Source organism: Mobula hypostoma, chromosome 9, assembly GCF_963921235.1.
Source record: "Mobula hypostoma chromosome 9, sMobHyp1.1, whole genome shotgun sequence".
In the NCBI taxonomy this organism is placed as follows: Eukaryota; Metazoa; Chordata; class Chondrichthyes; order Myliobatiformes; family Myliobatidae; genus Mobula; species Mobula hypostoma.
This window is the reverse complement of record NC_086105.1, coordinates 6,170,864-6,185,873: the sequence shown is the minus strand read 5'-3', so window position 1 is coordinate 6,185,873 and position 15,010 is coordinate 6,170,864. Positions and strand designations below refer to the sequence as shown.

Genomic DNA, 15,010 nt, shown 5'->3' with positions numbered 1-15,010 from the left:
TATATGTGTGTGTGACTTTTGGACAGTACTGGACATATGTTGTGTTTATTACTATTATCTTGTTCTTTATCTTGTTGTGTTTTTTTTGCTGCATCGGATCTGGTTAACAATTATTTCATTCTCTTTTACACTTGTGTACTGGAAATGGCACTAACTAATCATGACTCTTGACTATTTATTCCTCTCCATAGATGCTACATGACCTGTTAGGTTCCTCCAGCATCTTGTGCATATTGCCTAATAACGATGTAGTGCTGACCTTAACCTTAATCAGAGTTGGAAAACATAGAAGATGGATTTTGATGTTCAGCAGAAATGGAAGGGGAAAATATTTAAACTGGACGGTGGGGTGGTGATATATCTTCACCAAAGGAGGTGTAAGATGCTCCTTCTCTCCACTAGCCTGCAGGTCACCCTTGGGCAAGGTGTAGCACCTGCTTAACACCCCCCCCCCCCAAATGAGGGTCACATGAATCCATAGGAGCAGCTGGTGGATGATTGTATGGCCAGCTGGTACGTATCACAAATCCTGGTTATGCGACCACTGACAATCTCTGAAGAGTGTTGGTAATGGCTGGGATTGCCAGTCCTATAAAGACACTGCTCAGAAAAAGGCAATGTCAAACCACATCTGTAGAAAAATTTACCAAAAACAATCATGGTCATGGAAAGACCATGATCACCTATGTCAGACGATACTGCACATAATTATGATGATGAGCCATATAAAATCATTGCAACTTAAACTTTAAGTGATTTTTGATGGGTTTCACTTATTGTTGAATCAGATTTCAATTCCAATTGTTAGGCAATCAAAGAACTAGTTAACAAACTTAGGTCCAGTGATTCATTCAAATCAGGCAATCATAACATTAGAATATTGATTTGAAGTTTAACTTGGACTTGCAACACACATAAAGAATGCTGGTGAACGCAGCAGGCCAGGCAGCATCTATCGGAAGAGGTACAGTCGACGTTTCAAGCCGAGACCCTTCATCAGGACTGACTGAAAGAAGAGATAGTAAGTGATTTGAAGGCGGAAGGGGGAGGGGGAGATCCGAAATGATAGGAGAATACAGGATGGGGAGGGAGGGATGGAGCTAAGAGCTGGAAAGTTGATTGGCAAAAGGGATATCAGGCTGGAGAAAGGAGAGGATCATGGGACGAGAGGCCTAGGGAGAAAGTAAGGGGGAGGGAGCCCAGAGGATGGGCAAGGAGTTATAGTGAGAGGGACAGAGGGAGAAAAAAGAGAGAGAAAAATAATAAATAAATAAATAAATAACGGATGGGGTACGAGGGGGAAGTGGGCCATTAACGGAAGTTAGAGAGGTCAATGCTTATGCCATCAGGTTGGAGGCTACCCAGACTGAATATAAGGTGGTGTTCCTCCAACCTGAGTGTGGCTTCATCTTGACAGTAGAGGAGGCCGTGGATAGACATATCAGAATGGGAATGGGACGTGGAACTAAAATGTGTGGCCACTGGGAGATCCTGCTTTCTCTGGCGGACAGGGCGTAGGTGTTCAGCGAAACGGTCTCCCAGTCTGCGTCGGGTCTCGCCAATATATAGAAGGCCGCGTCGCCCGACAACACCTTATCTTCCATCTGGGTAGCTTCCAACCTGATGGCATGAACATTGACTTCTCTAACTTCCGTTAATGCCCCACCTCCCCTTCGTACCCCATCCCATATTCATTTATTTATTTATTCTCTCCCTCTCTCTCTCTCTCTCCCTCTCCCTCTCCTTTTTTTCCCTCTGTCCCTCTCACTCTAACTCCTTGCCCATCCTCTGGGCTCCCCTCCCACTTTCTTCCTCCCTAGGCCTCCCGTCCCATGATCCTCTCCTTTCTCCAGCCTGGTATCACTTTTGTCAATCAACTTTCCAGCTCTTGGCTCCATCCCTCCCCCTCCTGTCTTCTCCTATCATTTTGGATCTCCCCCTCCCTCTCCCACTTTCAAATCTCTTACTATCTCTTCTTTCAGTCAGTCCTGACGAAGGGTCTCGGCCTGAAACGTCGACTGTACCTCTTCCTAGAGATGCTGCCTGGCCTGCATTCTTTATGTGTGTTGCTTGAATTTTCAGCATCTGCAGATTTCCTTGTGTTTGCATTAACTTGGACTTGAGATAGGACTTTGGAAGAAAAATTAGCAGGAAGACCTTTTGTACTCTAACACAATGCTTGTAAAGGATATGGGAAAAATCAACAAGCAAACATGATGAAATCTCTACAATGGTCCAACCACTGCTGAAGAAAGTTAATGCTTTTTTACCACTTACCCTTACATTGAACACCATTGCCTGTATATCCCGGTTTACAGATGCAATTGTGACCTCCAACCGTATTGAAACACAGAGCGTTCTCATCACAGTTGTGTTGATTTGTGCTACATTCATCATGTTCTAAGGATAAGAAAAAGAAAAAGAATTCATAAGCATTAATTAAAAGATTCCATTTCCAAAAGTTCCCTCAAAGAAACAAAAAAAAGCAATGGATTCTGAGAGGAATGACAACGTTTACCCATGTTATGTCAAACAATTCAAGAAACCAATGTTCAAAAAGTTCAAAGTTCAAAACTTTATTATCAAAGTAGATATATGTCACTACATTCAACACTGAGATTCATTTTCTTGTGGGTATTCTCAACAAATCAATAGAATAGTAACTATAACAGAATCAATGAAATATGGCAAACTGTGCAAATGCAATTAAAAATAAATAGCAATAGCAAGAACAAGAGATGAAGAGTCATTGAAAGTGAATCCATTGGTTGTGGGAACATTTCAGTGACGGAGCAAGTGAAGTTGAGTGAAGTTATCACTCTTGGTTTCAGAGCCTGATGGTAAAGGGTAGTAAGTTTTCTTGTACCTAGTGATGCAAGTCCTGTGGCTCTTGTACCTTTTTACCTGATGGTGACAGTGAGAAGAGAGCATGATCTGGGTGGTTGGGATCATTGATGATGGACGCCGCTTTCTTGCAACAGCATTTCGTGTTGATGTGCTCAATGGTCGGGAAGGCTTTGCCCACGATGTCTTGGGTCAAATCCACTATATCTTGTACGGATTTCCATTCAAAGGCATTGGTGTTTCCATACCAGGCTGTGATGCAACGAGTCAATATACTGTCCACTCTCCATCTATTGAACTTTGTCAAAGTTTTAGATGACGTGCTGATTCTCTGCAAATTCCAAGGAAGTAGAGGCGCTGTCGTGCTTTCTTCACAATTGCACTTACGTGCTAGGCCCATGACCGGTCCTCAGAAATAATAACCCAGGAATTTAAAGTTGCCAAGCCTCTCCACCTCTGATCCTCTGATGAGGGCTGGCTCATGGACATCTGGTTTCCCACTCCTGAAGTCCACAATCAGTTCCTTAGTCTTGTTGACGTTGAGTGAGAGGTTGTTGTTATGGCATCGCTCAGCCAGATTTTCAGTGTTCCTCCTGTATGCTGATTCATCACTACCTTTGATTTGGCTTATGACAGTGGTGTCATCAGCAAACTTAAATATGGCGTTGGAGCTGTGCTTAGCCTCACAGTCATAAGTATAAAAGCAAGTAGAGCAGGGGGCTAAGCATGCAGCTTTGCGGTGCACCTGTGCTGATGGAGATCGTGTTGGAATTCCAATTGAACAGAGAACTTCAAGTCTACTAGTTTACTAAACGGGGATAATGGCAGTCAGTGGAGCGATATGCTACTCCTGTGAGATGTGGAAGACCAGGGAGGGGTCAAGTGTCCCTGATGTCTATGACTGCAGGAAGATGGGATGTCCGAGTTCAGAGTTCGACTCACGTAGGAGTTACTACATTCTTCCCCGCAAACGCGTAGGTTTCCTCCGGGTGTTCCATTTCCTCCCACAGTCGAAAGATGTATTGGTTAGTAGGCTAATTGGTCATTGTAAATTGTCTTGTGATTAGGCTAGAGTTAGATAGACGGGCTACGGGACAGTGTGGCTTGTTGGGCCCAAAGGGCCTGCTTAGTGCTATAACTCTAAATAAAAAATTAAAAAGTGTGTCCAGCTGCTGGTCCTTGGGAATGGTATAGATTGGTTGAAGGTGCATAAAATGCTAGAGGAACTCAGTAAGTCAGGCAGCATCCATTAAGAGAAATGAAGTGTTGACATTTCGGGCCAAGGCCCTTCATTAGGACTGGAAAGGAAGGGGGAAGAGGCTAGAATGGGGTGAGGGAAAGAGTGCAAGATGGCAGGTGACAAGTGAGACCAGGTGAAGGGGAAGATGGATGAGTGGGAAGGAGGGATGAAGTAAGAACCTTTGAGGTGATGGGTGGAAAAAGTAAAGGGCTGAAGAAGAAGGCATCTGATAGGCAAGAAGAACGGACCATGGGAGAAAGGAAAGGAGGAGGGGTGCCAGAGGGAGGTGAGGAGAAGAGAAGGGTGAGAGGGGAACTAGAATGGGGAATGCAGGTGGAGAAATTACCTGTAGTTGGAGAAATCAATGTTCATGCCATCAGGTTGGAGGCTACCCAAACGGAATAAGAGGTGTGGCCACCTACCTTCCCCCTCACCTAGCTTCATTTATCACCTGCCAGCTTGTACTCCTTCTTCCCTCCCCCTCACCTCTTTATTCTGGCCTCTTCCCCCTTCCTTTCCATTCCTGAGTAAAGAATGTTAACTGTTTATTCTCCTTCATAGGTGCAGCCTGACCTGCAGAGTTCCTCCAGCGTGTGTGTGTGTGTGTGTGTGTGTGTGTGTTTCCAGCATCTGCAGAATCTCCTGCGTTATTGGTTGAAGCAGCATTTGGACTTAGTGAGTGAGGATCATAGCGGAGAGCGGAGAGTGTCAGAGACAGGAATTTGCAGGGAGGTGATGACACCAAAGTTTCAGTCAGATAGATAGGTGACTACCAGGAAGTGTTGGCAGGCAGTCAAATATGAGAAATATTAAATACTAGAAGCCATAGCTTTATAGTGAGAGGAAACATTTTAAGGAGATTTACAAGGTAAGATTTATCTTTACACAGAGTAGCGGGTGCCTGGCATAGCCTGCCAGGAGATGTGGTGGAAATAGAAATAACGGCAACTTAAGAGGCATTTAGACACGATAATGAGAAGACAAGAATGGAGAGATAAGGAACTTATGTAGGCAGGTGGGGTTATCTTGGACTGGCAACATGGTTGACTCAAACATTGTGGGTTGAAGATCTTCCCCCTGTGATGTAATAAGACCATAAGATATGGAGCAGAATTAAGCCATTTGGCCCATCAAATCTGCTCCATGATTTCATTATGGTAGATCCATTTCAGTCTCAGCCCCAATCTTCTGCCTTCTCCCCAAATCTATTCATCTCCTGACTAATCAAGAATCTAACAACCTTAAATATACCCAGTGACTTGATCTTTACAGCCACCTGTGGCAACAAATTCCACAGATTCACCACTCTCTGGCGAAAGAAATTCTTTCTTATCTCTGTTCTAAATGGACGTCCCTCTGTTCTGAGTCTGTGTCTCCTGGTAGTAGACCATAGGAAATATTGTCTCCATGTCCACTCTATCAAGGCCTTTCACCATTCCACAGGTTTCAATGCAATGTCGTGTTCTGTGTTCTAGTGTTGGGTCAAAGATCACTGGGGCCCGAGATAATGCCGCATTCTACAGTATTTTCATTCAGTACTGCCTTCCTGTATTTGTGGAAGGGGAGCTAGATAAAATTGTATTGTGAGTTCCTTAAGGTTTATATATCGAATGTCCTATGTGGGGCAAACCCAAGTGATAATAACTTCATTTCTTACAGGTTAATCTTTAATTAAATGTCATTATTCACAGAACTGTAACTTGTTATGATTCTGCCAACTATTATCAGCTGAGCTTCAGAACTTTGCATGGTCTGATGACTGAAATCAAATGTCAGTAATGCCAGGTATCAATATTATATACACAAATCCAATCCCTTCAACGTCCCTCACCAAGCTACAGCACCAAAACCATAACATGATTAAATTTAAGGTCACTAAAGTATAAGAAATAACTTGTAAAATGTGTAGCTTGGGCGGTTGATGGTTGGGTTGAGTTGTTCTCCGATCTTGGCAATTCATTTGCATCCGTTTCATCACCAATGTGGGGACTGCAGCAAATATTACATTAGCCAAACTAGAAGAAAGCTATCGACAAGGGTCCATGAACATCAACTGGCTGTTAAGAGGCATGACCAACTCTCTCTAGTCTCTACCCATTAAGATTGAGAAGGACACAAATTCGACTGGGCATTGAAAGTGAAAGTTATGGTGTTTGAAAACACCCGGCATTCAAGAAAATTCTTACACACGTGGTTTTCTGCAAACAATTCTATGAACAGACTTGTAGACCTCGATCCCATTTATAAGCCAATGGAGGCAAAATTCCAGACAAAGCACAGAGTTCACCACGCAACCAATAGGCGATGAAAACCCCTCCCTACATCACAACTGAGTTTCTAAAATGATGACTAATCAACTGATTGATAAGTATATAAAGACCAAGCATTCAGAGGACACTCCACAAGTGAGCGGAGCACTGATGATGTCTGCTCGTATGGTGACGAAATGTTCGCAAATGGATTGCCAAGGTCGGAGAACAACTCAACCCAATCACTAAAGTGTAACTCAGACAAGTGCAGACTATGCATGGAGAGGAATGTGAAGTACGTTTCTATAGATACAATGGCTCTGTATGTCTTGAAAGAAAAACCAGTGGGTCACAGTAAAGCAAGATAATGTAGTTAATTATGTCAGAAACAGCATCACTGTTAATCTTGACCAGCCATTTTAATTCCACTTCCCATTCTGTTATGTCCATCCATGGCCTCCTCCGCTGTCGGGATTAGGCCACACTTAGGTTGGAGGAACAACACCTTATATTCCGTTTCGGTAGCCTCCAACCTGATGGCATGAACATCGATTTCTCACGCTTCCAGTAAATGCCTCCATTCCGCGCCCCCCCCTCCCACTTCACCATTTCCCATCCCCTTGTCCCTCTTTCATGTTATCTCCTTGTCTGCCCGTTTCCTCCCTCTGGTGCTCCCTCCCCCTTTTTCTTTCTTCCATGGCCTTCTGTCTCTTTCCCTAATCAACTTCATCCCTTCCTCTCTAAGTTTCACCTATCACCTAGCGTTTCTCTCTCCCCTCCCCCCACCTTTCAAATCTGCTCCTCAGTTTTTTCCCTTCCAGTCCTGCCGGAGGGTTTCGGCCCAGAATGCCAACTGTGCTTTTTTCCATCGATGCTGCCTGGCCTGCTGAGCTCCTCCAGCACTTTGTGTGTGTCGCTCGGGTTTACAGCATCTGCAGATATTCTCTTGTTCCTAATATGAGTGCACAGGATTTCAAATTGAATTATCAATGGTATGCCATTGAAGCTGTTATATTGTTTCCAAAAGGTAAAAGTTACAGGTAACTGGATATTTCCACCCCGACTGTCGGAAAATATTTTGATAGCACTTAGAAATAGCTGAAAGATTTCCAGTGCTTGGGATCAATATGATCGGTTTCACGTTGTATTTTCTTGCTTTGTGGCTTTTCCTGCCTTGTGCTGACTGTGTTCAGGACAATGCAGCTTTGTCCATAAACAGAAGGACAGTGGCCTCATTTGACGAGAGTTTAACTTCTGCATCTGGTTGTAACGTTGGGGATCTAAGATTCAATCTTATTTATCACTTACACGTGAAACATACAGTGAAATGCATGGTTTGTGTTAATAACCAACACAGCATAAGGATGTGCTGGGGGCCACACATTCCAGCATCAACATAGCATGCCCACAGTACCTGGCAGAACACACAAACATGACAAAACTGAACATTACAACAGCAAAACAACGGTAAAACAAGCTCCTTTCATCCCTTCCACCCCTCCCCACACACACACATGTGGACAGTCTTCCGACTTCAGGAGCAGTATCTGCAACTCCAATCTCCAGAATTTCGGCTTCAACTTCTAGACCTCTAATCAACCTTCAGGCTCCAGTCTTCGATATCGGTCCCAGACTACCCCAAACTTCACACTCAAACTCTTGAGCAAGGCTGTAATTATGCAGGCAGTGGGAAAACTATGCCCCTTGTGTTTCTAGATCTCATTACTGAAGATTCAGTGTCATTCGACCCTGACACTTTGTTCTGGCCCACACCTTTATTGTCCTGCTCTATATTGGAATCTTCCTTCTCCTGACACCCATTTTAAAGTTTAGTGTTATGAATATGCCAAGGTGGTGGGGTTATTACTTATGGTTAGTGTTGAGGGGTTGGGCGCTTTGAGTGCTCTGATTTGGGGGATGTGGGCCAGAGCTCACATGGACATCCAATTCAATTATTCACAAGCATAAAGAGTTTAACTTCTGCATCCGTGGAGAGCTGGGAATACCTGTTTCCCTCCTTGCTGGGTTGCTGACCAACAGTGAATGCTCTCACACCACCCATGATATTGGATGGTTGGGTACCTAACCAACACCAGGAAAAAAATATTCAGAGTTTATAAATTTTTGAGTATTATTTTACAAAATCTACTGTCTATGAAAATTTAATTATTGGGGAACAAGAACAAAACTTGATCTTTCAGCTACACACACTTAAGAATCTTATTTTTCTTTTCATTACACTAACTTTTATTTAGGAGCACTTAACATTTCAGAAACTCATTTTGGTGCATATAGTTATTGCTCAAGATGAGAAAGACATTATGCACTTCCAAAACCTCTAGCACCTCAAAGCTAACAGTGTGTGACAGCTCAAATGTCCTGCGTTAGTCGCATCCAGTGGGCTGTGACAAGGTAAGTGACACCAATTACCAGATATAATTACTGCCTCTGACAGTATCTTCCCCCTGGTGATTGTCTGATGAGTTTTGCAATGCCTGTGATGTCAATCCCCTCTTCAAGTGAAGCCTCTGTTGCTGTCAGTGGTCCATGCATACACACTGATTTACTGTTACAGACGTCAGCTCTCAATAATCACAGCCTGATAAGTCAGTTCAACAGGATTCAGTTAATTCCAGGGAAGCGAAATATTAATCATCATATTTTGTTGCTATCTTAAAGTGACATCAGAAATAAGGGAAGAAACTAATTCCATCCTATATCAACCAGGTAGTGTAAGGTATTATTTTTGAAGTGACATTTGGGTAACAGTGCCAAATGGATTTAAACATGAGCGAAAGAACAATTAGTTACAGTCTGTTTATATTTATATGAAACTTTTGTTCTGACTAAAGTATTTTAAAATGTTTCCCTTTCAAGACTTTTTTCAAACTTCCTGCACATACACTCAGCAGCCATTTCATTATGTACCTCCTGTATCCTAACACAGTGGCTACAGGGTGTATATTTATGGTCTTCTGCTGCCATGGTTCATCCACTTCGAAGTGTCGTGCATTCAGAGATGCTCTTCTAGTGACCATTGCTGTAACACAGGGTTATTTGAGTTTCAGCTTGAACCAGTCCAGCCATTCTCCTCATCAACAAGGCATTTTCACCCACAGAGCTGCTGCCCACACAGATAATACCTCTCAACCATCAGGCTCTTGAACTAGAGGGGATAACTTCAATCAACTTCACTTGCCCCATCACTGAACAACTTATGGACTCACTTTCAAGGACTCTTCATCTCATGTTCTCAATATTTATTGCTTATTTATTTATTTATTTACTAACTATTATTTATTTTTTCTTTCTTTTTGTGTTGACACAGTTTGTTGTCTTTTGCACACTGCTTGTTCACTCTGTTTGTGTGGTCCTTCAATGATTCCATCATGGTTATTGGATTTATTGAGTATCCTCACAAGAAAGTGAATCTCAGTGTTGTAGCCCTTGTGGCTACAGGGGTCAGGGGGTATGGAGGGAAGGCTGGGTTCTGAGTTGGATGATCAGCCATGATCATAATAAATGGCGGTGCAGGCTCGAAGGGCCGAATGGCCTACTCCTGCACCTATTTTCTATGTTTCTATGTTTCTATATGGTGACATATATGTACTTTGATAATAAATTTACTTTGAACCTTTGAATTGAACAAGTGGCCACTTCCTCCATCTCAGTGCATGTTCTATTGGATACTTACATAATTATATAACTAACAATTCTGGAGTTCTATGGGACTTCTGGCTTTGGATCCCAAGAAATATAATGCTCTCATCACCAGTACTAGCTACCTGGCACATCTGGAGTGACACACAAAAAGCCAGAGGAACTCAGCGCGTCAGTCCGTCCTTTTCGGGTTGAGAATCTTACCTGAAAGATAGAGGATAGTCACCCAGTATAAAATTGTGGAGGGAATGGGTGGAGGAAGAGCTGGCAGATGATAGGTGGATCCAGGTTGGAGAGGTTGATAGGCTGATGTAGGAGGGGAGATTGTGAATGGGCACAGAAGGCGGTAGATGTTAGGTGGAAGTGATAAAGGGCTGAAGGTGATGAAATCTGATAGGAGAGAAAGATGGAGAATGGCATAAAGAAAGACAGGTGGAGGGGAAAGAGGAGAGGGGATCTGCTGAGGAGAAAGTGTGAGTGATGGGCAGATGGAAAAGGTGGGGAGAAAGAAAGAGATATGCTAATGGAAACCAGGTGGACCAGGAGGAGAGAGAAAAGAGAAAAAGGACTGAGGGGGAGTATCATCACCTTCATTATGTGCCTTGTCATAAGACATAGGTAATCATGGTCTATGACCATGATTGTTCTTGGCAAAATTTTTCTACAGAAGTAGTTTGTCATCACCTTTTTCTGGGCAGTGTCTTTACAAGATGGGTGACTCCAGCCATTATCAATACTCTTCAGACATTGTCTGCCTGGCGTCAGTGGTCACATAACCAGGACTTGTGATATGCACCAGCCGACCATATGACCATCCATCATCTGCTCCCGTGGCTTCACATAACCCAGAGCTTTGTGGGGTGGGGCGGGGGGCTACACCTTGGCCAAGGGTGACCTGCAGGCTAGCAGAGGGAAGGAGCCCTTTACACCTCCTTTGGTAGAGACTTATCTCCACCCTGCCTCTCAACCAGTTGTCAGAAGTTGGAGAATTCATTGTTCATGCTGTTGTGTCTCTGCATGGAACATCAGTGTGCTAAGGTATCTCTGCTTAAACTAGTTATTAATTTTTACATCATTTTGAAAAATAATATTTATGAAATAGTCACTTGAATTAAAAAAAATGAAAGAATGGAATCCTCAAATGCTTAACTCTTTCTTGTGACGGAAAGCCATTATTCTGACACAATTGCTTTGATTTGCTCCTGCCCCTGCTGCCAGACTTTGTGTAAATTTTCATCAATTTTTCAGATTTTGGATTTGGTAATACAACGCAGTACCAGGCCCTTCTAACCCGATGAGCGTGCGCCACTTTATTACACCCATGTGACCAATTAACCTATGAACCCTTATCTCTTTGGAATATGGGAGGAAATCAGAGCGTCTGGAGGAAACATCGATGTCATGGGGAGAAAGTACAAACTCCTTACAGACAATAGCAGGAATGAACCCGCGTTACTGACACTCTAATAGCATTACACTAACCACTACACTGCAGTATCATAACAAGGAATAAAGATATTCATTTTTATTTTGTTACCGAAGGTATGGGCAATACAATTGAAAATAGAAAGCTCACCAATGTCTCTACTTCCTCAGGAGACTACAGAAATTCAGCCCATTAAACCTTACCAATTTTTATCATTACACCGTAGAAAGCTTCCTGTCTGGGTATATAATGGGTTGGCATGGCAACTGCTCAGCACGTGACCACAAGAAATTACAGAGAGTTGTGGACACAGTTCAGCAGATACAAGTGTAGACTTTTTTCTAAATGGAGAGGGAATTCAAAATTCTGAGGTGCAAAGTGACTTGGTAGTCCTCATGCAGATTCCCTAAATGTTGATTTGTAGGTTGAATCAGTGGTGAGTAAGGCAGATGCGATGTTAGCAATCATTTCAACAGGACTAGAATATAAAACATTGAGGCTCTATAGGGCACTGGTGAGGCCTCATGGAGTAGTGTGAGCAGTTTTGGGCCCCTTATCGAAGAAAAGATATGCTGACAATGGAGAAGGTTCAAAGGAGGTTCACATGAATGATTCCAGGATTGAAAAGCTTGTCAGATGAGAAGTGTTTGATGGCTCAGGGCCTGTACTCACTGGAGTTCAGAAGATTGAGGGGGATCTGACTGAAACCTATCAAATGTTAAAAGGCTTGATAGAGTGGATGTGGAGGGGATGTTTGCTTTGGAGGGGGAGTCTAGGATCAGAGGGCATAGCCTCAGAGTAGAGGGACTTCCATTTAGAATGGAGATAAGGAGAAATTTCTTTAGCCGAAGTATGGTGAATCTGTGGAATTTGTTGGCACAGATGGCTGTGGAGGCCAAGTCATTGGGTATATTTAAGGAAGACATTGATAGACTGGTTAGTCAGGGCATGAAGGGTTACGGGGAGAAGGCAGGAGATTGGGACTGAGAGGGAAATGGAACAGCCATGATGGGTCAAATGGCCTAATTCTGCTCCTATATCTTATGGTCTTGTTACAGGAACCAGTCCCTCCTCTATAGACTCTGTCCATACTTTTCACTGCCTCAGTAAAGCAGTCAGCATAATCAAAGACCCCATGCATCCTGGAAATTTTCTCTTCTCCTCATTTCCATCAAGCAGGAGATACAAAAATCTGAAACCCCATAACACCAGGCTTAAGGACAGCTTCTACCATACTGTAATCAGACTCTTGAATGGGCTTCTTGTGATAAGATGGACTCCTGGCCTCATAATCTACCTCATTATGCTGCCTTTTCATGGTGGAGATGCCATTCATGTTGGCCTCCCCCAATGTGCATCTGTTCTTCTAGAATAGTAAGGCTCTTTGGAGATATTCTTCCAAACAGTATGCAAGACAGGCATTTCACTGTATTTTGATACATGAGACAATAATAATCCAATATCAATACCTTCGAATCATTTCCATAAATGGGAAGAAAGAATAAAAATAGAATCTGCCTCATTTTCACATAAAGTCATGGCTACAACCTGAACCTAATAGACCCGGTACATATGTTACCATTTATAGAAGTGATCTGAGTGGCTAGCGTGATTGTCTAGTTCTTCCAGCTTAGTTTACAATGCAGATCAAGCTCCTACAATGTACACACAACAACAGCTCGCGTTTCTGGCAACACTGTGTATGCAATGAGCAGAGTAATGGTCACAAAACGCTGGAGCATCTCAGCAGGTCAGGCAGCATCTATGGAAATGAAAGAGGGTTCATTCATTTCCAGCATCTGCAGACTTTATCAGAGTTTTCTGCATTTGTCTTTGACAAGACTACTGCTGGTCGTGCCTAAAATGTGCAGTAATATCACTAAGTTATGGATCTGAACCAGAAGAAGCAATAGTGTCCCTGCACAAATAAAGCCAATAGTTCCTAGACTCATCCAGCTCTTCCTAGTCATTATCCTTCTCAATATTTCCCTTCGGGCCAGCAGGACATTGATCCTCTCAACTTTGCACTGATTTGATGGGGCAAAGCCAGTGGGGCATTGGGATTTCTAAGTGAGTCATCATGGACGAAGCTCAAACTCAGAATGACCTGTATCCTGCACCCTTATGATGAAGTAGTTCAACCAGAACACTTTCATAGTCAGAAATTCAAGACGTAGACAAAAGAGTCTACTGATGCAAAGGTCATAAGACCATAATTCCATAAGACATTGGAACAGAATAAGGCCATTTGGCCCATCGTGTCTGCTCCACCATTTCATCATGGTTGATCCATTTCCCTCTCAGATCCAGTCTCCACCTTCTCCCTGTATCCCTTCATGCCCTGACTAATCAAGAATCTATCAACCTCTGCCTTAAATTTATAAGACCATAAGACATAAGAGCAGAAGTAGGCCATTCAGCCCATTGAGTCTGCTCTGCCATTCAATCATGGGCTGATCCAATTCATCCAGTCATCCACACTCCCTTGCATTCTCCCCATACCCTTTGATGCCCTGGCTAATCAAGAACCTATCTACTTCTGCCTTAAATACCCCCAATGACTTGGCCTCCACAGCCGGTCGTGGCAACAAATTCCACAGATTTACCACTCTCTGGCTAAAGTAATTTCTCCATATCTCTGTTCTAAATGCACGCCCTTCAATCCTGAAGTCATGCTCTCTTGTCCTAGACTCCCCTCCCTTCCCTTCCAGAGCCATCAAACACTGTTCATATGACAAGCCATTGGAATAATTTGCATGAACCTCTTTCGAATCCTCTCCAGTATCGGCACATTCTAATAGATCAGACCTATCAAGACATTATACCCTGTTATTTCTTCTGTAATGCAGAACTATAACATAACCTTTTCATTCTGCCTTCAACTGTATTTTTGCACCATTTGCAACTTGGTTTCCTTCTCTATTTCCAAAGCCAGAGGTCAGATTAGTGCTCAGTCAACACACTCTCGAGCATGAGTGGTCCAATATGACTCACATTTCATGCTCGTTAAATACAAGAAAAGTAGATGTCACAGTTTGTAAACGGGGGTAAATGGAGTCAGATGGGTGTTCATTTGCAGGCTGGATTATAACAAATCGACTGAAACCTGCCTATCAGTCTGTCATTCAAATGTGTCCAGATTGTGGAATGGCAATAATTTTTGACAGCAATACAGAATTAATGAAATGTCCTAGAGGACTAAAGAGATGAAGACAGTAATCAGAGAAATGTTGTATCAGTGATTCTACAAGCTGTTGGTCCAATGATATCGGTGGTGTCACTTGTTATTCTGAGCCATTCCTGAGAGGTTAGTATGTTTCCACACCGATCAAACAGAGAGATGAAAATGCTTGTTTAGACTGAGCAACAGCACTATCTGAAACTTCCAAGGAATGCCTTATTTCCCTGGAGTGCCTGATTTTATTAATGGAGCACAAGGTCTTGAGAAACCCCAGGAGCAAGAACCAACGAACCCTGCAGTGCCAATTTAAGAGAGCAGGGTAGTGAATAAATATTTGACAAAAATTGTTCATTCCCTTGACATTCAGTTCATGCTTTGGCTCTCAATCACACCACGTAAATGTTTTTTAT

The 15,010-nt window shown here is 42.9% G+C and overlaps 1 protein-coding gene across 1 annotated transcript in view; it reads right to left on the bottom strand.

The window, feature by feature from the left end:
* Positions 1–15,010, bottom strand: part of LOC134351477 (protein kinase C-binding protein NELL2-like) — a 374,438-nt gene that overhangs the window by 152,947 nt on the left and 206,481 nt on the right. Inside the window, exon 18 of the mRNA XM_063057673.1 lies at positions 2,278–2,400. Coding sequence (XP_062913743.1) covers positions 2,278–2,400 — 123 coding nt within the window. The remainder of the gene's footprint in view (positions 1–2,277; positions 2,401–15,010) is intronic.